This window comes from Homalodisca vitripennis, chromosome 8, assembly GCF_021130785.1.
Source record: "Homalodisca vitripennis isolate AUS2020 chromosome 8, UT_GWSS_2.1, whole genome shotgun sequence".
Lineage (NCBI taxonomy): Eukaryota > Metazoa > Arthropoda > Insecta > Hemiptera > Cicadellidae > Homalodisca > Homalodisca vitripennis.
This window is the reverse complement of record NC_060214.1, coordinates 29,210,574-29,234,475: the sequence shown is the minus strand read 5'-3', so window position 1 is coordinate 29,234,475 and position 23,902 is coordinate 29,210,574. Positions and strand designations below refer to the sequence as shown.

Sequence of the window (23,902 nt, the reverse complement as noted above, 5' to 3'; positions counted from 1 at the left end):
CTTGACCTGCTTTTTGTCAAACGTTAAACTATAGATAAAGATAAAACTTTACTGAATTACTATAAAACTACTTGAGTAATGGGTGAGATGACGATTAGATAAAGAGAAAACTTTGCTAAATTAGAATAAAAATACATTACGTTATGAGAGAGAGGTAGTTATAATAATGCTGCGTGTTTATTAAAAATAGTAATTAATTAATTATTTAAACTTATTTTAAGAGCACAGATAGTGGGGGAAATATCATAAAATTAAAAAAAACCACAGTTTATTTTTAATGGCAAGGTTATATAATTTAGGGTGGAAGGATTTTCTTCTTCGCGTCTCTTGCACCTATAATAGAAACAACGACAAAATCAAACAGCATGGTTTTGAATTAAATACTCCCTCAAACAATGCTAGCACATGGGTTTACTTAGAGAACAAATATTATAGAGTAAGCCAAGTGAGTGGAAGTTAAGAAGGAATAACTAACTATAAGTTTTAAAACATAACATCTAATTTTCAAGTAATATTTATCCTTCATTCTTAATTAGTTCTTTTCCGACAACTAATATAATTAGGCTATTTATTCCTAAGTGCAAGCCATTTGTGTTTGCTCATACAGTGGTGGATGTAGGAGAGAGGCTATGGGGGCCATGCCTCCCCCCCAAAGATTTGGAGAAAAAGATGTATGGAAAAAATCACTCTCGTATTGTAACCGTAAAATAAATTACTTAATTTTATCAACTACACTTTAATTTTTTTATTGAAATGCAACATTTCCTGTCAGTAATAATAATAGTAAACTAAAACGTGGGTGGCCCCCTCTGAAAGTTAGGACTACATCACTGCCCTTGTGCTCTTATTCAGCAATAATTGTCAACACCAGCACAATCAGCTGGCCCTGATAAACTGACCCTGAACAAAGATAAAAATAAATTGCTAAATTGACATATTAATAAGCTATTTCAAGCTTTAATTAATTATCTTTGACCACTGAACCCTTGTGAATATATCTCACTGTCAATAAACATTCTAAATCTTAATTACAGTACTGTATTTCATTAATACATTTTTATTTCTGTCCTTGGTTAAAAAAAACCTAACCACAAGCAGTTATTATTTAGTATTGTTTAGTGTCTGCATTCTGCCCAAAGACACTTAAAATTAATATTACGCTTAAGACTTAATGGATATCAGTAGATATGAATGTAAGGGTTCTAGCTCACTTTTGGGACAGTCAGAAAATCAACGAAAAATACTGTTTAAAGGACAATAAACTAATCTGTAACTCACGAATGAAAAATTAACCGAATCTATAGCTGTTTTACTGTTCATTGTAGGCTTCTAATTTCTAAGCTGTTTTAATGAAAAAATCCAGAAATCTTAATAAAAAATCTATAAACGGAAATAATGAAATTTGCTAACATTCGCTCAACAGAAAATAAGACGATTTTTACTGAATTTCTCTAATATCGTTCTTAATCACATCATAGGCTAAAAATTTCTCAGAAACCACAACCACATAACAAATCGCGTTTGTAACAGCTTTTTGAAAATCCATATTGATAATTATATCGTTCTTTGAACTAGAAATAATTTGTCAAACTCTTTGTTGTATCAATGACATAAATGGGTCTATTTGCTATAAATTCTTTGGGGTTGTAATACATTTCCATATTTTTGTAGTAAACTTTCTTAAAATCTTGATACATCTGATACATGATTCTGAAAAGACCTCCGGAAATGTTTAAATTTTGTAATTCATCTGGATAATAAGAACCATTCAATTTTACTCTGATATTTTTTACATCCAAACTATCAAAACTTTGAAGGATTTTTTTTCTTGATTATTCTGTCTATCTGTTTGAAAACCAACAATAATGAACTTGGGATTGAAGATATTTCTATAAAATATTTGTGATATCGAACGAATAAGTTGTTCCGGAAATACCTTTTTGTTCAATACATTGCCAATCTAGAAAATTAAACATGATGTTTTGAGATTTTATAATTTCATCAATCAACTGAATTTTACTCGTGGTTTTGTAATCAATCATCGGAACTCTAATGAAAAACTCGTTAATTGTAATTTTGCCATCAACAGGCATAACATTTCCAGTTGCAGTCTTCAGAATCACATCATCGTCTTCTGCTCTTATAAAACTTAGATAAAATCCTCCTTTATAGATCGGAATAGTAACATTTTCAAAAAATCCTAAGCCGAAATGTGCTAAATCACCGACCGCTTCAAATTGTCCAAATTTAAAAGTTGATTCAAAACCTGTTTGAAAATACATCACTTTTGGAAGAACAAATAGTTCCTTTAATTGTGCTTAATTGCCACAGTTTTTCGACTTCTTCTATCAATTTATTGTGTTTTTCTTACTTCAATCTTAGAAAATAAAAACGGTATAAAATTATCGATTAATCTAAACATTATCAGTTCCAAGATATGCTTGACCATCTTGTTTTGTTAAAGTTCCAGAAATATAAAACTGGAAAGTTTAGACGAGCAAAAGTTATCTCCAAAATCAATATTAAAACTCAGTTCTTTTATTCGGTTCATTCAAATGTTGTTTACTAATTGGATAGAAATTTTTTAAACTCCGCCCTTTCAATATCACTAGCATATTTTCTGTAGTCCGCCATTTAATAAGAGAAAATTTAAACATCGTGTATCATTTTTTCATCGATCTAATGTACCGTTTTTATAAGAAAAGATATAAATTTTAGTAAAATATTAAAAAGATTAGAGTCATTTTTAATGATCTACTTCGTCATATTCAGGATTCTCTTCCTTAAATTTTGCGATCTCGGTCACATATTTCAATAAAATTTGCACAGGATAGTAACCGCTATCTATAATATTGTTCCAATCAACTGTATCTTTATTTTCATCCAAAAACTTTATACTCAAGTGTTGATAGAGACAAAGAACAGACATATGATCTTTTAATTGATAATGTATATTTTCTTGAATGAACTCTGGGGACAGATTTTGATATTTAGCAATGTTTATAACCAATTCAATTTGTTTACGTATAATCTCATCATATCTTCGGATAATTCATATTTTTGAGAAATATCATCCCAATGTTCTTTTTTCAAATCTCTTTCGTGTTGCATTATAAAAAAGATCGAAAGCACTGTAATGTCCCGCCATCTCTCTATTTATTAAGAAAAAATTTCAAGTTTTTATAAATTGGCTCTTTTTTGCGTTACATTCAGCACATTTTCCAGAAATTCTTTTAACTCCATTGATATTTGCGTAATATTTTATATCATTTGTTGCAGTTTTTGCCTTACACCTCACACAATATATGAGCGCCATTTATAAAGGAGAAATTTTGTCATCATAGCCGCCTATTCCATTAAATCTGATGTCGATGGCTCTAAAACTTATAACAACATCTTCTTTAAATTTATTAAAGTTTTCTTCTAATTTTTGAAATTTGACAGCATAAGAATCATTGTATTCAACAAATTTATGACCAATATTCTCAAAAGTTTTTCGTAGCATCTAAACTAAACTTATCAAAAGACTCTTTAAATTTAGTAAGTTTTTCATTAATTTCCCCCAACATCGTCTACTGATCTTTTACTTCTTTCATCAAGTTTTTCATAGACTTCTGTTGTAAAAATCTTTAACATGCTGTTTATGATTCTCATAATTTTGTTTTAGTTCATTAAACATTTTAAATAGGATCTTCTAATTGAATCATTACAACAACATCAAATGGATTAATTCCTTTACTAACACAGCTAATTCTTTTTCCTTTAAAATCTAAGGCATTTTTAACATTCGGATCATGTAAATCAACAATATCGATGTTTTCTGATAATTTTAGAGGTTTTAAAATTTGTTCTTTAACAACAACATCATGTTTGTCAATACCAGGTCGAACACCGACAATTCTTTTTTTATTAGCCAAACTAACATAATTCTTTTCAACTTTGATCGCTTCAGTAATTTTATCAGCTTTTTCGATGTGAGACATTAAATTGGTAAATAATTTTTCTGCACCATCTTTAAATTCTTTTTTCAATGTTTTTATTTTATCAGCAACTTCACTTGAACTCATGAAATTTGCAAGTTTGTTATCATATTCTGCTTTAAAATCTTCAATCTCGACAGCAAACATATCTGAATCTGGAAGGTTTTGTAATACATTTTTCTAACTTGTTATCAAACTCATTTCTCAAACTATCAAAATTCAAACTATTATCTACATTTTGAATAATTTGTGTTCCAAATACGTCAAAAATATTTTGTGAATCCATATTTATTAAGCAATAATTTGTTAACAACTTCTTTAAAATCTTTACCATCACTCAGTTCATTCAACACAAAAAACACATAAATGACCACAAATTGGGGGATCTTTATAAGTCTTGAATCTGAGAATCATTGTAGTAAACGCTTGATTTTTTCAAATATTTAATCAATTCTATAAGGTGGTTTGTCCTCAATTCTTCCATACGAATCAAAATAAAACGCAATCTTATCATTTTTATAATAGCAAATCCAATGTGTTCCACTTCCCATAATCGAGTCTAAATTCACAATTCCACATTCAAATTTCTTAACTTTTTTCAGGTAATGTATCTCTCATGAAGATTCCTCTAAAATGTTTAATATTTTTGCAGATTTCTTCCAATTCCCCCGAATGTTAAAGGTTTTAAATTTTTTTTTCAATGTTTGATTTCACGTAATTCAAAGTTTTTTCATCTAATCCAGATCCTGTAACATCTTCCAACTCTTTATCTAACCAATTTAAAATGTTTCGAACAATAGGAATCACATCTTTTTAACGATTGGAGCAGCTTTACGAACATAAGGAACAACATTTTTAACAACTGGGAATATTTTCTCCAAAATCTAATAAATCTTTCAAAAGTCCACACCATTTTTGAGTTCTTTCAACTGATTATAAATAAAATTCTATTCTGGTTCCTTTATTGTTTTTTCTTATGTTTTTTCGAGTTTATTGTATTGTCTATTTGTTAAAAATATCTTATCTTCGCCATTTTTTAGTTGATCTATTTTTAAATTGAATACTAACGGGTATTTTCTTCTTAAAAGCGGATTTTATTTTTTCTTTCTGATTTTTGCTGAAGTTTACCGTTCACCTCCATTTATATAGTTTAAAATTTTCAAGTTCTCTTCGATTCCCATTCCTAGTTTTCTCTTCTTCAAAAACATTGCTCCAGCTGTTGGAAGCGCAACAAATCTTTCACCTAAACTAGCATCTTTTGATAAAAATCTATCCATTGCCTTATCTTGCAAAACTTTATCTGCGATATGTCTGGAATTTGTGTCTCTATGTTTTGCATAAAAAATATCGTGTTCCATAGCAGCTTGATCTAATTTATTTATACCAGGATCTCCTCTTTTTAGTCTTTTTTCGAGTTTTGTGCCGGGCCCCAGATACTGATAAGTTGGTACGTGTAATTCAAAAGGTAAATTGTTGATAAAATCATTCAAAAGTCCACTACCCTCAATCATAGATGAACTTATTGCCGGCAAAACTCGTTTTAAATATTTAATTCCATCAGGTTTTCAATCATTTTTCATCAAGTTTGTTCGAAATAAAATCTTTAATCGCTTTCTTTTCGTTCAAAAAATTGTTGTTTCCAGCCTTTTCTTGAGCATAAATATAATTAATAATTCCATCGAGTTTTGTCAAATCGTCGATATATCTGTATTCAATCTTTATTATCACTGTATTTTCTCACACCTGATCCTTCGATTCGTTTTTTCCCAAATTGGTTTAATCAAATTGAGATATTTTTTACCTTTACTTGACTTTGGTTTCTTAGTTGATGGATCATTATTTTTGTAAATTGAATCAGATTTCCATAAAATTTCAGTATACTTTTTCAAGTCTTCTTCAGAATATAAACCGTCTTTTGGAACATCAGTGCCTGTTAATAATCTCCATAAACCTTGAGTTCCTTCATATGTTTTTTCATTAATAATGATATCATTATGCTCAAAATTTCACGGGCAAATTTCCAATCATAAAAACTTTTCTTTTTTTCTGTCCCAATACAAACCAAATTTATCATCCTTTGCTCTAGGAAGAAATTTTTTTACCAATTTCACCAATTATTAATATCCGTTGTTCCAGGACTTATTGGTTCAACTATGGTATAGTCTTCAATGATTCGAGGTCTAAATGGTGTTGAAGATGGTAATTTTGGCAATTCAAACTCAGATTCTGGTATCGAAATATCAGCAAATTGTCGTACAACTGGAACCAAATTCATCAAATTTTGATTATCGCTTAAAACATTTTCAATTTTTGCCCTCAACATTTTTTATTGCAGATGTTACAGGTTGATTAATTTTTTGAATAAATTCTTGTTCTTTTTCATCAATTCGAATCTGTTCTTTAAATTCTTTGATTAATTTCTTTTCTATTTGATCAAGTTTTTTTTGCTTCTTCTGAAGTTACGTTCGCCATTTATTTAGGAAAATTTTAAAAAACGTGGAACGTAAAAACGTGAACACGAAACGTGAACACGGAACGTAAAACGTGAACGTGGAACGTGAAACACGAACGTGGAACGTGAAACACGAACGTGAAAACACGAACGTGAAACACGAACGTAAAACATGAACGTGAAACGTAAACACGAACGTGAAACATGAACGTGAAACATGAACGTGAACGTGGAACGTGAACGTGGAACGTGAACGTGGAACGTAAAAACGAGAACACGAAACGTAAACGTGAACGTAAAAACATGAAAACAACTAGATATCACACGTTTATATTGGAAAATTTATTCAAATATTTACCACTTTTAGGCTTCAAAGTTAGATTAATAGTTAAAAATCCGTAGTCTTCCTTCCAAATTTATCACATAACTCAATAAAGTGGTTAAAACTCATATCAGATCCCACATAATTGTTATAAATCTTTCTCGAATAGTGATCATCTTGCTTAAAAAATACACAACATATTCAGGTTATTTCTTATAACTTGTTTTATCAACCTTTGAAAAGCATTGGGAAAGATAGATACAAGATATGTTTTTTGTGACGAGACATTACGAAATATTCCTTAATAACGTCCTGATTTTCCAAAATACAATCATCAAAAACGATTAACGAATTGGGTTTACATTCGCTTAAACGGAACTATGTCCTCAGAAGCATTATAAAAATGTGATATTTTTTTGTTTAAGTTTTTCTCAATGTTTTCAAATCTTTCTTGTAATTTTTTATAGGCGTCCTGTTCTAAAGATTTACTAAAAACATACAAATTGGAATAAGGAATCAACCTATTGTAGATAAAATTCAATAATAAAGTTGTTTTTCCACATCCACTTGAACCAACAATTAACAATCTGATTGGTTGATCTTTCTTATTTTCTTCAAACGTTTGAAGTTTTATCTGATCTTTTTGCTTTAAAAATTTCTCCATTTTAAATAGAAGATTTTCATCTTGAAGCAACGCTTGCGAAAATGAAGCTGTTCAAGTTGACTTCAGAAAGCTCTAAATTAGTTTTTAAACTTGGAACATCCTATACACTTAGAGGAAGAATCAAATTATTTTATCGGTTTAAGCGGTTTTTTATTCTGACAATTTTGTAATAAATATTAGTGAAAGTTCTCCTTATTGCATAGGATTTAGTGAGAAGAACATAACAAAATACTATGGTTTAAACAAAGGATATTATACTTTCGATCAAATAAAAAATTCCCCTTAAAAATTATCTGAAAACATTCAAACAATCAGATAAATCTTTAAACTTTGACGAAAACAAGTTTGAAATGCAAAAAAATTATCTCTCTAATAAAATTCAAATAAAATCACCAGTAAGAAATAATGTTTTCAGCAATTATTGTAGAATTGTTAGGGTTTGTTCAAGAAACTATTGAGCCAAATCAGGTATATTTAGGAAATAAAACGCCAAAATTTAGACCGTTTGATGTAATTGAAGTGCACTGTAATCTCGTTGAACCTAGTTTTGAAAATCATACCCGAACATTTACACAAAGAATCTGAAATTTTGTACACTTTTTTTCCCAAATGTTGCTTATGGGATCAAAAATCAGTGAAAAACCGAATGAAATCGATTATATTCCAATTAGAAAAAATATTAAAAGAATTCAAAAAATCGTTCTAACTGTTTCAAGACTCTGAAGGAAATCTATTAAATAATGAGAGTAAAACAACAATATATTTAAGATTGTCGAAAGAATGATGAATCAAGGGGGGAACGAATCGTTCTTACCTTCAAATTTTCAAGAAAACAACTTTTGAATGTATAAATCACTGGAGTCTATCCCATAGACCCCGAGAAAATATTCAAAAACATACGTTCTGACAAGGGTATCGAATCGCGACTCTTACAAACATTACATCCTAGTTCAATTTTTATTAATGAATCTGGACTTTACACTCAAATAATTGCTTGTTAAATTTTTTCTTTCTAAATGGAGTCAGTTGTGGATCTGCTCAATAACCAACTTACATTTGATAACACGAATATCTTAACTATTGTAGACGAAAACAATGTGATCTGGTTTAAAGCGAAAGATGTTGCAGAAATATTAGAATATAAAAACACTAGACAAGCAATCATATTAAAACGTTGATGATGATGACAAAATTCAATATTTTTACTTAAAAAACAAGGGTCTATTCGAATGGCCCCTTAACAATCTTCATCCCTGTACTGTTTTTATTAATGAACCAGGTCTCTCAAAATAAAAATTGCTTGTTAAATTTTTTCTATCTAAATGGAGTCAGTCATAGATCTAAGAAATAATCAACTAAAAATTCAATAATAAAGAAATTTTAAACAATTGTTGACGAAAATAATGAATTTTGGTTTAAGGCTAAAGATGTTGCAGAAATATTGGAATATAACAATACAGAAAAAGCGATTAGAAATAATGTCCGATGAAGGTGACAAATCTCAATACTTTTATCTAAAAGATAAGGTAGCCCTCGAGGGCCACCTCGCAAATATTCACAAAGATACTATTTTCATTAATGAATCAGGACTTTATTCGTTAATTTTAAGATCTCATAAAATAGAAGCAAAAAGCTTTCAACAATGGGTTACGAGAGATGTTTTACCAAGCATTTCGTAAATTTGGTGAGTACAAACTTGAAAACAAGATTAAATATTTAGAGGACGTAGTTAAACACTTGCAAATTAAGATGAAATGAAATCATTGAAAATAGAGAATCAAGAATTGCGAATGGAATTAATGAAGAGAGATATGGGTAAGTAAAGATTTTGATAAGAAAAAACACCATGTTTTTGTGTTAATTAAGAAGAATCACATGTGGGAATGGCCTTATTACGTTTATCAGAGCTCAGAAACGAGAAATACCAAACCGATTAAAACATCTAAAAATAAATTATCCTGAATTAGAGATTTTGTTCATTGATGACGAACCAAATTCTATCAATCTGTATAACCAAATGAAAGAATCTTTGAATATTTTATACAACGGAAATCATTTTACTACAAATATGGCAGAATCTCGACTGATTTATAGAATATCTAAATTACACGATGAAAATGTTAATAAATTTTATTAAACTCTCGAATTATGATATTTTGTTTGTAAATGTTTTTGAAGATAAGGTAACCATTGAATGATTCGTCCACACTCGCAAAGAGTCGGTTTCTTTTGACTTTCTCGTTTAATTCTTCTAGCACAATCTCTACAAAAAGCCTTCTTGTTATCTTTACTATAATGCCAATCGTGAAATTTGGAAATATCCTTAATTTCTTTACAAACGCAACATTTTTTCTCTTCTAACGTTTAATTTTTCTAATTTATCGTATAATTCTCTTTGCATATTTTTTATGACAATCCTTACAATAATAGTATACATCCATCTTTGGTATTCTTATTTTTATGAAAAGCTTCAAAATCTTTAAATTCTTTTGCACCTTGAACATTTCTTTTGAGCCTCCATTTATATAGAAAAAATCTTTGACTTTCTCAATTCATATTCATAAAACTTTCCGGTTATTTCTTCATTATTTAAATCTTTTATACTATAAGTTACAGGATCTGTGTTATTAATTTGATAAATCACAAAGAATTCTCTTGACCAATTGTTCTTATATTTGTTCGAAAATGTTTGTTTTTTTACTAACAATTCTTACATGATCATTGACTTTAAATTTAGTTTTCGTGTGAATTTCAGGTGGAACATACTTGAAAACCGACTCTAATAACTCTTTTTCTGCATCTTTATCTAACGTCTTTAGGCTTCATTTTGATTGTGCTATGAACAGTATCGTTATATTTCTTTACGATTTCTTGAAGAATATCGATCCATTTAAAGTTTTTTATTAATCTCAAAAGAACCTTCATTCTTTCATTTTGAGTTCTGTTATATCTCTCTACAATACTTGATTTCTCTTCGTTTTCAGTATGATAAATCTTAATGTTGTATTTTTCTCAAAACTTCGTTAAATTCTTTATTTTTAAACTCTAAAACCCTTATCTGTATGAAGTAGGTTAGGAGGTTTGTGATTGATCCTTATGGCATCTTTTACTATATCTTCGAAAGCTTTTGAAATATCCTTACCGTTTTTTTTCTTTTGAATAGCTCTTGACCAAGCATATTTTGAGAAAGTATCAATAACATTTAACATATACTTAAATCCATCATTTTGATCTGAATAGTTAGACATTATAACTAAATCTGGCTGCCCATAAATCGTCAATTCCTAATGTTATAATTTTTCTCTTTTTAAACTTTTTTCGTACTGGTGCATGAATTTCTCGAGCTTCAATCTCTATCTCATCTTTAGTCTTCAATTCTTGCTTAACAGGTTTTTGGATTTGGATTCTTTATAAACTTACTCTTGTTTGTCTTACATTTTGAACATTTTGCAGCAATTCTATACAATCCGTTTTGAGTTTGAACGATTTTAGAATCTATATTTTTCGTTTTTTTCTTGCATTTGTGGCAGTGAATCAAATCATCTTCCATTTACATGTCAAAGTTTCCAAGTTTATTTAATTCGTCTAATATATCAGATTTTGCTTCATTTTTATAGCCATACGGTACTGTATCGATCTTATTTTCTAGGACAATTCTCTTATCATCTTTAGCGTTCAGTGCCAGCTTGTTTATGGTAACAGTGTACAACTCATGTTTATAACTTTTGATGACTGTCATCTCCCTAAATTCTTCTTTATCTTCGAACAAACATCTCTTCAAGTTTTCGATATTTATTGTTTTATTTACAACGCTTCTCTTAATTCCTTTACACCTAACTGGATTTTTGTCTAGATATTTGTACGAGTACATCTTTGATCTTAAACCACAAAATTCTTCTAAAACTTCGCTATTTAGTTCGTCTTTGAATTTTCCTATTACCTTCTTATTTTTAGTAGTGAAACATTCATGATCTTTTGGATAATCACTTGTATCAAAGTCATCTATATTTTCTTTAATAATTTTAAAAGGATCTCGTTTCAATTCTAGAAAATAACTGTCTGTATCCATGTAACACAGATTCAAATCTGGATCAAACTTCTTTAATTTATCGTAATAAAACTCGTACATTAGCAATTTTGAGAGGTCGAGAACTGAAAATCCTATGTAAATCGGTTTGTTAAATTTAACCTTTTGTTTGTACATGTGACTCGCTATACAGTTGTCGTCAAAGATATTGAAACATTTGAAATTCGTTTTCTTAGCTTGTTTCATTGAAAATTCTTCATTTCCAAGCTTAATATCACATCTGTTTCTCACATTTTCCATAGATTTTCCAAAAACTGAGTTGTTCATCAGCTTATAAAAGTCCTTTTCAAAGTCGCTTGTAGCTTTGGTTCTCATGTTTGTGTTAAAATCAATGTATTCTTTCATGAAAGGTTTCTGATCAAACGCAATAACCCTATTCACATGTTTTAAAATCATACCTTGTTCTAGATAGAATTTCAAATTTCTAGAATGAACAACATATTCTGTTTTGTTTAAAAGAGTTGTGCAAAGTTTGTTGTTATAATGTTCTGGAGCAAGAGGTAAATCTTTGTGATGTTCATGCAAATTTGTTGGATATTCAAGATCAACTTCTAAAATATATCCATAATCTTCGTCGCCAGTGAGTTCCAAAATTGTTTCTTTCCATTCTGCTGTTGTATACGTTTTAGGATCCATCCACTTGATTTCGTTATATGGTAAATTTTGCATAAGTCCATACCCATAAAGGTTGTTTGCATCGACGTACAACAAATAGTTTTCGGGCTTTGTCTTATCAAAATCTTTTAAATATTTGTTATTTGCTTTCACATATCGTTTAATACACTGAGAAATGCCTCCGCGAATACCTTTTTCGATCATCAAATACATATTATAATCACTAATTAATTGTAATTCTATATTCGTTAATTTTAACATAGCATCCCATGCAAGACTGGGAGCTGTTAGATAGTGTGCTGGATCAAGTTTATAGCAATTCAAACAAATATTCCTAAAATTTTCAAAGATATCAGCGAGCAATAGAACATCTTGAATGTTATAGAGATCGGAGTAATTTCCTAGATTTTTTACTTTTAATTTGTTCCATACATTTAAGTAGTGTTGAAAATCTTTCTCAGATATGCTCTCGTCTGTCAAAAGTGAATAGAAATCTTGAATTCTCAATTCTTCTGTGTAATCAAGTTTTTCAATACTGTCGATAAATTCGTAAGGAAATATGCCTTTTCCAGATAGAATTTTAAAGATTTCTTCTTCGTCATTTGGTTGTCTATCTAGAATTGCGTTCAGACCATCTTGTATAAAATGATTTGTATGCTTGAAATCATCTTTTTTGAGGTTTTTAGCTAACTTTTCTATAGACGATGCCATAAATCTGAACGTATCTACGAAAGAAAACTTGATGAACTTTCTTGGTTTATCATCTTCAAACTCATACCCATATCCTGAATTTACTGAATAATTTATATATTTCTCATCTGTGTTTGCGATCAAATCAACATTACCATACTGTTTAGCCAATTCTTTTATGTACAAATGAGCATCGTAATTTGACATATTGTGGCAGAAAACGGGAATATTTTGAGGAAATTTGGGATTCAAGTTACAAGATAAATGAGCAGCACCTCGAAATTTACCTGTTAAATGACAATGATCTCGTACTTTTTTTCTTGTTTGATTATCAAAACCCTCACATTCACAAATATGACAAAGACTGGAATTTTGATACGAAATTTCTTCTTCTTCAGTTAATTTCATGGGTTTTTGGTTCTTAGAATTATATTTTTTAGCTATGTATTTCGATAATTTATTGAGCTCTTCAAACAATTGTTTTGGAACATTCGGCAAATCTTCTTCATTTTTGGCTCGATAACATATCGGTTTGTACATGCGATTTGTCACATTTGACACTAAATATAGAGTAAAACCATAAGGAATGTGCTTCTGAATCTTGGTTGTAGTCGACTTTTGCGGATTGTTTTTGCATGTGAGAATCTTCTCTAATATGCTTTCAAAATCCATATAAATAACGTAAGGATGAGAAAATTTCTTTTGATAATTAATAAATGTTGTTGTTTGACCTGGAAATGGCATAATTGGCTTACAAACTTCGTGATTTTTACAAATTTCTAAATGGTCTGTTAAATCTCCAGATTTGTAGAAATGGCTTAAACATCTTCTGCATAGAAATTTTTTATTTTTACACTTAGATAACTGAGAGAAAACGAGCTTATTTAAATCTGTTATCAAAACATAATGAGATTTGTCATCTTGTTTAACATACAATAAATCGATTTCTAACTCGGCATCATAAATTTCTGAAATTTGTAACGGAACAATATTGAGTTTTTCATCAAAACTATAGACATTTACAGACATTTTCGGATAATTATACTTTGCTTTACTGCTTCGTTTTTCAAATAATTGTATATCTTTTAAGGACATTGGATACTCGAAACCTGAAAATATCTCGTCATTTACAAATTTCTCGTATTGCTTTGCTCTGTCAGCATTCTTTTCAGGTTTTTCAATAGCGCATCGGATAGAATAAACAAAACAGAAATCATCTTTATTTTTGATATTTACACAAGCTTTCTTATCTTTGATTTTCTTTGGCAAATCGATATATGATCCTGCGTTCATTATTTCGTGTTTATTAAGGCTCAAAACTAGTTGTTTGCAGCTTTTAAATGTCCATCCAGAACCCTTATTTGGATGATTTGTCTGTTCTCGATGTGTTAATTTATTAAATTGCTTAGTAATAAAGTCGTTTACATCAAAGATCTCGTCTGCTTTTATAGTAAAGTACATTGGACAAGTTTGTGTTTCACCGTTCACTAAAGTTCGTTCGTATTCGCATTCTAAAGAGAGATATCCTTTACTATTTTTCACAGTTTCTTGAAATTTTTCGATTAAACTTTTAATTTCTGGGCGCAAAATAGAAAGATATTTGTAAATTGACATGAAATTGTCGTTCAAATTTGTTAAAATGTATTGCTTAAATAGACCATGTATTGAGGATAAAACTTCTACATCAATGATATTTTCAGGTTTCTCATTAAGAGTTTTGTCAATTTCTTCGATCATTTCAGACTTAGTTTTATCGTTTGTTTCAATGGACAATTTCTCAGCGATTGATTGAATTTTTTCATCTTTAAATAGATTGAGATCTTTTTTACTTTCCTTAAAATTTTTCTTTAGTTCACGCAATTTTTCTATATTGTACATCTTCTCGTGACCATCGATTTGATTCTCTTTAGCCCAAGTCCTCAAATAATTTAGTTCTTTATTATAAATTTCTTTGTTCTTCAAATGATTTTTCGACTTATAATGTCGGGTAAAATGATGTTCGAAAACATCTTTTTTGCAGTACGGGCAGGATATCTTTTTCCTCTCCATTTAAATAGGGAAAATTTGAATCTGCCAAGTTTTACTTTTTAGTAAAATATCTTTTTATTAAGCTGAAAAATAGCAATAATTCAGTAGATTTCTAAGGATTTTTATCAAAATTTGATAAAAATCAGCACAATTTATGGTTGAACAGCCTTTGATTCTTCTATTTAAAGAAGAAAAATTTGTTTAACTAACACTTTGAAAAATACAGATTTTTACTAAAATTTGATACAAATCAGCACAATTTATGGTTAAACAGCCTTTGATTCTTCTATTTATATAGAAAAAATTTTATTTAGAGATTTTTTAAATTTCAATTTTGTAGTGATTTTTCGAGAAATATCGTTCACATTATCAACTTTAAAGCTAAAAATTCGCAATAATTAGAGAAATTCAGTAGATTTTCAGGATTTTTCAAAAAAACTCTAGTATATATGCACCTTAAGAGCTGTGGTTTTGACCCTAAAAACACGTTTTTAGGGTCAAAACCCCGGTTTTTTTGTGTATTTTGGAAGTATAGTGTTGATTTTTCACCTTAAAAGTGTAGAAGTATTAATTTTTTTCTATGTAAATGGCACTGTTACAAGAGTTGAATAAGGTTGGTGATTTAACATTCAAAGAATACAAGAAATTAATAGAATTAGAAGAAAATAAGAAATACAAAATTGTGAATTTGGAGAAAATGAAAGATAAATTCGGGTTTACAATAATTGCCGAGTTGGAAGATTGTAAAGTACACTTGCCAAACAGATTTTTGACTGTTTTGGATGAAAAAAAGATTAAAGAATTGAACAAAAATGAAAAATTACACTTGGTTGTTACTGGAAAGAAGACTATTAAAGATAAAGACTGTGTTACAATTAACTTCGTGGAATAAAGATTTCGAAGATTTCTGGATTTTTTCATTAAAACAGCTTAGAAATTAGAAGCCTACAATGAACAGTAAAACAGCTATAGATTCGGTTAATTTTTCATTCGTGAGTTACAGATTAGTTTATTGTCCTTTAAACAGTATTTTACGTTGATTTTCTGACTGTCCCAAAAAGTGAGCTAGAACCCTTACATTCATATCTACTGATATCAAAATGGAACTAGTTTTAACAATTTAGAGTTAAAGAACATTAATTAAACAAATGGGAAAATCCAAAATATATAAATAAATAAATACATTATATATATACCTGGCAAGTGAGAGATCCGGGTTCGAGTCCTGGTGGAGCAAGTACTTTTTGGGATTCAATGTTTATTGAAATTATATATACAGGGTGAGTCAGAAATATAGTAAAATATTTTAAGACGTGATTGTAGAGCTAAAAATAAGAAAAAAATGTTATATAAAGGTAGGTCCGGAAATGCTCCATTAGTGAGTAATGGCTGGTGAAAGATTTTGCTTTGTTTTCAGTTCACTTGGTGAAATTAAGTGATTCTGAGATGTTTTATTCTTACTTTTTAACTCAAATAAGGTGGATTTATAAGGAAAATCACCTGAAAAATCAAATAAAACCACTCTAGAGGTTGTAGTGTGAACAGTTTTTGAGAAAAAGTATTAAATTTTCCAAAAATGTAATAACAAAAACACCGTCTTAAATGTTTGATGTCCAATAACATTGTTAAATGACTAATAAACAAATTGTTATTTCTAATACAGATTGTAGAGAATGTATTTCTGAAAACAACCATAATAAGCAAAGTTAACTAAATGTGTAAAAAAGTTATGAAATTGACTCCTCACGTATTACACTACAGAGCAAACTTTTGATGTTTTATAATAAGGAACGAGTATCTGATTGGTTAAGAATCTGGTTTGGGTTATTTACTAAGTCTCTTGCTACTTTCTCTAAAAGGTAAATTTTGTATAATCCTATTGTTTTTAATATAAATGAAGTTTTTCTAAGATAAATACAGTATTCCAAAATGACAAAAACATTACTCTTAAAACCATTTTTGTGTCACACATTTTTAAAGTGAACAAACTTATACAGACATACTATAAACAAAGTGAGCTAAGGCAAATGAGTTAAGGCTAATAGAACATTCTGTACATTTTAACACATTGAACATATCCTGTAACATTAGTCTGCACTTTCCAAACTCTGTATTTTATATCAGTGTGTACCATAACTCTTGAAATAAACAGTTCTAATCCTTCAATTTATGATAGATTACCAGATTATTTAAAAGCCAGCACTTCACTTGCATCTTTCAAAAACAAACTAAAAGACTTTCTTGTAAAAAACTGTTTTTACTCACTCTCTGAATTTTTGTGCCCCACCCAACATTACAAGTAAAACTATCATTAGTACTGTTTTTCAATATATTTTTAATTTGTAGTTTTACCAGATATAGCAATAACTTTAATAAGAATATTTTTAGTATTTAGTTATTTTATACATATTGAAAATTCTCGATACATGTTAATGTCAATGAGAAATAAATGATTTTGATTTGATTTTGATTGGTTCTGGTGTAGTCTAGTGATTTTACACATAACGTAGCTATGGTAGGAAAGGTTGATTCAATTGGAATGTTGAATTTAGCTCCAGTTCACCTACTTGTATTGTAGCGTCTGGTATCTGACAGAATGAAAGGAAGTTAAACTGGAGCTAAATTCAAATTCAAATTGAATCAACCCTTCCTACCGTAGCTACGTTGAGTGTAGAAAACTTGGTTGCTCCACGGCGTTAAACATTGTAGTGCACTCAATTGTGCACCTGATGAGACAGACTCCCATTTCACCTATTTGTAGGTGTCTAATTTTGAGCTTCTTACATCTTCGCCAAGTTTTTGGATTTCTTCAGACGAACTAGACTACAGATTCCAGGAGTCAAGTCTGAGACAGCGTCAGATACCAGACACTGCAATGAAAGGAAGGTGAACTGGAGCTAATTCAAAATTCAAACTAGTGATTTTATCTTCGGATGTAGTTATTGATATTATATTCTTTATTTGTGTAGCTTTGTATTCTGAGAGATTCAACACTGGGTATCTGGTAATGTAATTTCTAGTTGCGTAATAAGCAGTTTTTTAATCTTTGACTACACTCAACCAGAAAAAATCTATACTGTGAATAGTATGTATATTATCATATGACATACAAAAATGTACAATGAACAGATTTAGATATTTTAAAAGTGTTTTTTACTTTCAGATACAACTGCATTTGCACCTGGACGGGTCAGTTCGGCCCTCAACTGCTTGGGAGTTGGCACAGTTGGTATTATTTGATTGATAATATCTAGACATGTTTATTGACAGTTTCTATTGATCAATATAAACATTTTACCAACATTAAAAAAAAACTCAGTAAAATTAGTAATGCTATGGGTATTTTTAATATTTTTTTTGAAAAATGTCAATTGTATTATGAATTAACCAAAACATAGCTAGAGGTATTTATACAATAATATTTTAGTAATAGTAGGAATTTAGTAATCTTCCTAATAGACAAAAATAAAACTCCTTATTGCCAAATAGTACATGGTATTAGAATGCTTCAGATTTTGAATACTTCAAGTTAATTTGTTAAAATTTGAGAGTTGTAAATGAAACCCTTTGTTGAATAATGATTCATTAGTATTTCACCCACCACCAGCTTAACATTCACAATAATTAATAATATATTACTTAGTAAGAATCTGAGTGGTAATTTAATCAATTATATCATTTCAAAAAATTCAATAGTTGCAAATATTTTAAAGCTAAACAAGATATAGTGAATTGTGTTATTTATGTAAGCTTAAGAGGACTATTGAATTCAAGGACAGAGTAAGTTTAGGAATTAAGAAATGAATTCTCTGTGTAGAGAGATGCTTCCTGCAATCATTCAGATAGTGCCTTCCTGAAATGTTGGGATGGCTTTTCTCTTAAGTGATCCTGAAAGTTATTGAAGAATAGAGCTTCATTGTGTCACGGTTTTCTACCAAAGAGGCTTAAGCGGCGGTGTGGCAAACTAAAGTTTAAAGCGTTCTATGTGTTTTATTTGTGTATATGAATGTGTTTGGGTTGTCCTGAGATAATTGTTAGCAGGATTGGTTTTTGGCCTCTAGTTTGAAAGTCTCTTGGTAGCTTTCTTGAAATGAAGTCCTGCCGGTGATACAAAACTGCTCTTTTTTGTTCAATGAGAATAAGGTATGTGCTGCTGGTGCCTCCCCATACTTCTAAGACGTATTTCAGATATGACTCAAATAAAGCAATGTAGGCAGTCTTAACTATTTTTGTGCTACTTATATATTTTATTTTGTACATTACCGTACGTAAGTTCCAGAACTCAGTTTTTGAATAATTGGTCAACATGGGGTTTGCATCTTAAGTTTAGGTTGAGTAAACATAAACATGTGGCACCTAATTTTAATGATTTTGGAAAAGAACAATTGTGAAAATTAGAGGCCTTGAAGTTGACACCTTCCAACATAGCGTACAATTATTGAAGTTAGAAAATTACCTTTGTTCAAACAATATCCATTTAGAAAAAAATGACCAGAATGGATTGGTTTTTTAATGGATTTCCTTTGGTTTTATCTTACCAAGAACTTTAATTTGTTGAGGTATCACTCATTTCATTTAAAATTTTTGAGCTACCCCCTTCCCACAGTGGGGTACTTTAGAAATCTTTCAAAAACTTCCTCCGATAATCTTTACACCCATTAATATGTAGAATAAGATATACCTCAAACTATACATGTAGTGGCACTGATTCTATAGATCTCTTAGAATTTACTATGGGCATAGGAAGTATAATATTGAATTCTTCAGTGAATAGCATGAAACAAACTAAGTTCCTTTAGCTTTTCCTGTTCTAATTTATGCATTTTAAGAATAGTTCCTTTCTTATTGTTGGTAATACAAGGTAAATTATCAATATGTGTAAACAAAAGGTTTTAATAGTAAAGTGTATTGTTTGTTTTGTGATTTCTCAATATCTTTTAATTTTTTCAGAGAAAAAGGGATCAAAATCCCAGGCGTAACAAACTTTGAAGAGTTTAAGAAAGCTTGCATAGTGTCAAATCCAAGCAACCTGTGGGGATTTCTGCAGCATTTTGGAGTATTTTGGCCTGCTTTTTGGTAGGTAAAATAAAAGTACAAGTTGTTTTGTTTTTGAGATTATCTGAAAAATTCTATGTATTTGCAATAATTTATATATTGTTATAAGTTTTTCTCAACATATTTTTATTATTATATAAAAATCTAATGGTGTCTGTCTGTCTAAGTAGTATTTTTTACTCAATCACGTAAAAAATACTTGACCGATTGTACTGTAATTTTGCATGGACATTCTTAGGGTCCCTGGTTAACATAAAGACCTATTTCTATTTCAAAAGTTCTTTCAGGCCACGCCCCACTTATCTTGAACACTCTATTATCCATTATATTTATTATGGACTTAGCTTAATCAGCAGTGATAGTGAATGTGTTTTTAATCACCTGTTAAAGTTAAGAGTAATAAGTATAATAATTGTACATTTAAAGAGGTGATAGTAAATGTTTGTTGTTATTCAACTTTACTGTCAAAGTCAGTCACACTTTACAAATGTCATGTTATTGTAGAAGCTTTTCTTTGTCTGGGTTTGTGTTTTTATTGGGATTTTAATCAAGTACAGAAAAATTCCATAATTTATTACAAATGCGTTGACCGAAAAGCTAAGGATTTCGACTTTAGTCTTCCTTTAGACTTAGGATTTCTCCACACCGGCCTAAAGTAGTTCAATTCTTTCTGAAATCATTGGAGCTATTCAATAAAACATCATGAAATATTGGAAATAAATTTAAGAGGTAGTTTATAAAAACAGTTTCATTCTCCAACTTCAGGGGCCCAAGTTAAATCTAAAATGGATCAAGAGATTGAAATATATTTTAGTGACTATCACTTATCTCAGGATTGTTTGGAATGCCATTTCAAAAAAAATATGCTCATGGTGTGCCTTGCTTATCAAAATCAAATTGTGTGCAAAGGCATAAATAACTGGTAAGTTAATTACAAATTTAATGCTGCATTAAAACTTTAGTTTTATAACTCGAAATCATAGTATGTCGATTACTATAATCGCAAACATGTCGATTTTGGAAAAATTTAACTTGAGATATTTAAAAGTTTTTAATATCTATATTTCTACATATCTATATCTATAGTTTTTTTCATATTTATATTTCAGTGGAGATCTGGATGCTTTGGAGCGCAATGCCTACGAGTTCTGTGAAGATGCTCAAAAAAATGGGGTTATATATGCTGAAGTTCGTTATAGCCCCACAACATCCCTCGGAGATAAGGCATTCAAGGTAGTTGGACCACTAGGTATAGTATCAAATTACCAGTTTTTTCCTAAAAATATTCATTAGAAGCAAGCATGCCTTTCCTTGAATTCCCAAATGCACCTACCTAATAGAAGTAGAAACTTACAATTTTGCAGTTTCTTTATTTTTATAACATAGACAACTATTACACTAAACCGTACTCACTGGACTAAATCCAATTCTTTTTCAAGTTCATTAGCATATGATTTGATGGAGGGTTTCAGTGCCAATTCAGGAATACCTCAGGCTTCGATTTGGCATTTTTGTTTTTGTTTATCATTAACATACTATCTATTCTTAATTTACACAACACAATTATGGTGGAAAGGATTAATTCAATTTGAATGTCTCTGATGTTCCAATTGTGCACCTGAAGAGATAATGCGAACATCTCTTCATCTCAATTACTCTGGATGTATCTGATGTTCCAATTGTGCGCCTGAAGAGATAATGAGAACATCTCTTCATCTCGATTACTCTGGAGTTCTGCTGTGTAAACCAGACGGAGTTCTTTTGTAGTATAGGTGCCTCTGATGTAAAAGGAACGTAAAGGAGTTTGTTTTTAATGTCTTTACCGACGGCTTATTTTTGGATCTCTTCAGACGCACGTGGACTTTAGATTCTATGAGTCAAGTCTGTGACAATGATGTATTTTAGTAGCTGTACTAAGCTGAAGATGAAATGGAGCTAAATTCAATATTCACATATAATTTATTGTAATCTCCAACTTTAAACTGATGATATTGAGACCCCCTACCAAAATCCAGCGTACAGATTATCTAGCTCTGCAATTAGCCTTTGGATTTACTATATGTTGGGTTGAAATCAACCACGTGTCTCTGAACCTCTGTTATGAGTGGTTGCACTTTACTCATAAAAATAATTCTTCAATTTTTTTATATAAATGGCATTAGTAGGAACAGTAGAATGTACACTGTATTGGCTCTTGATGATTTAATTGACACCTTTCCGTCATCAATACAACTTTTTTATTTGATGACTTTTTTGAAAGCACTTCTACATCACACTGTCAAATCATTAACACTGAACATGTAGTTGAAAATAAATGCAATTAACATGAATAAATAAATAAATCCCACACACTCAAGAACAGTAAACACAACAAAGAATTAATTGTACATGGGCAGGAATTGACTGAAGAGTAGGCTATAGTTTTGTACTGTAGGGTTTTAATCTTTTGCACAAACAATCTTCTTCTATCAAAAATGAAATCACAACAAGTAATCAAATATCCCCAGAAAAAGATGGTTCTGATGGATAACCATGGTTCTATTGAATACAGTTATTCAATACTTATACCTTCCAGTATAACTATTGAATACAGCAAACACTTGTGTAACTTAAGAATTCTAAGCAACTTGGTGGATGTCAAGGAGCGGCACTAACCGCAAATGTCGACATATTGGGATGCAAGGGTGGATCAATAGGGTTCAGTCTACTGCGAAGAATGACTCTAGGAGTGGGTGAAGCTCCCTTAGTGAAAGGCTGTTGCTAGTCTGGTCATGAAGGAGTGCTCTCCTGCCTGCTTCAACCGGAGAGGCTGGAAGAGAGCTGGACTCCCATTCCTTCTTCCAAGATCCCTACTCTTGGGATCTCGACAGGAAGTGGCCCTACCCCCAACCTTACCCATCCTGAATATCCTGTTACTCATGAAGCAAGCAAAAAGGTTCTTAAATGCGTAACTGCAATGAGAGGTTCTCACCTTCTTATCCATAGTAGAGTAAAAGAAAAATCAAGTGTAAAGTGAAAATAATTCTCCTCTGTATACTCTGTCCATTCTATAAAATTGTATTATTTTTTATATAACTACAGTCAAATGCCTTTGTAAAATCACAGATTATATTAAATGCACCATAAGATTTTTCTCAATTCAGGTTTGTCATTATAGTAAACAGTGCAAAATTGACAATATATTCTTCTGTTGACAGAACCTAAAATTATTTTCACTTTAAACAATTTTTGTCCGCTGGTTAATGTACTTTCAGATAGTCTGAAAGAATGTTGAAGAGTTTGAGTCCAGCACAGCTTGGCTTCCTCCCATTGAAGTACTAGTTTTGAAGTTTGGGATTTCTGGCAGAAGAATTTCCCCATTTCACTAGTGTAATCACCTAAGATGTGACTCAAAGAATGAGTAATAATTGATTTTTGCTGTGTCTAGGCTGTAGATATTTTACTCTTGTAGAACATATAGTATATTGCTGAGTTTTTGTTATAAAGTTCAATTTGTGAAGTCCAGGTAAGTTTGCGGTCAATTATAATTTCCAAATACTTAGATTCATTTTTCAATTTTATGTTAGACAAGCCATTTTTCTTCCTAAAATCGACTGTTGGGTTTTATGTTCATTCAGCACAAGACTGTTTTGAAGACAGTATTGTTTAGTTATGTTAAGAGCAACAAATTAAGGTATTTCAAGTTCTGGCATTTGTGTTTCAGCCACCAACAGAGTTGTGTCATCAGCGTACATCCTGGCTATATTATTGTAGGTATTTTGGGACGTAATTTGTTGAAAAAATGAAGAGTAACGGTCCAGTGACTGATCCTTGGGATTTGATCTGAGTAATGGAAGTGGGAGTGAGTTGGTTTTCAATAACATTTAGGTGTGTGTTATCTTTACCATTTGTGATCTCCCTTTTAGGTAGCTCTCTTATGTATGCTCTCCATCTATTCTAGCAGAATGTCATGCTCCAAGCAATAATATACCTTAATAAAGCCCAAAAAGAACGCACTGACAGCATTTCC

The 23,902-nt window shown here is 30.4% G+C and overlaps 1 protein-coding gene across 1 annotated transcript in view; it reads left to right on the top strand.

Moving 5' to 3' along the window:
- LOC124367461 (adenosine deaminase-like) overlaps positions 1-23,902 on the top strand; it is a 37,356-nt gene that overhangs the window by 227 nt on the left and 13,227 nt on the right. Inside the window, exons 2-4 of the mRNA XM_046824287.1 lie at positions 18,002-18,063; positions 19,789-19,914; positions 21,003-21,142. Of these exons, the coding sequence (XP_046680243.1) occupies positions 18,002-18,063; positions 19,789-19,914; positions 21,003-21,142 (328 nt within the window). The remainder of the gene's footprint in view (positions 1-18,001; positions 18,064-19,788; positions 19,915-21,002; positions 21,143-23,902) is intronic.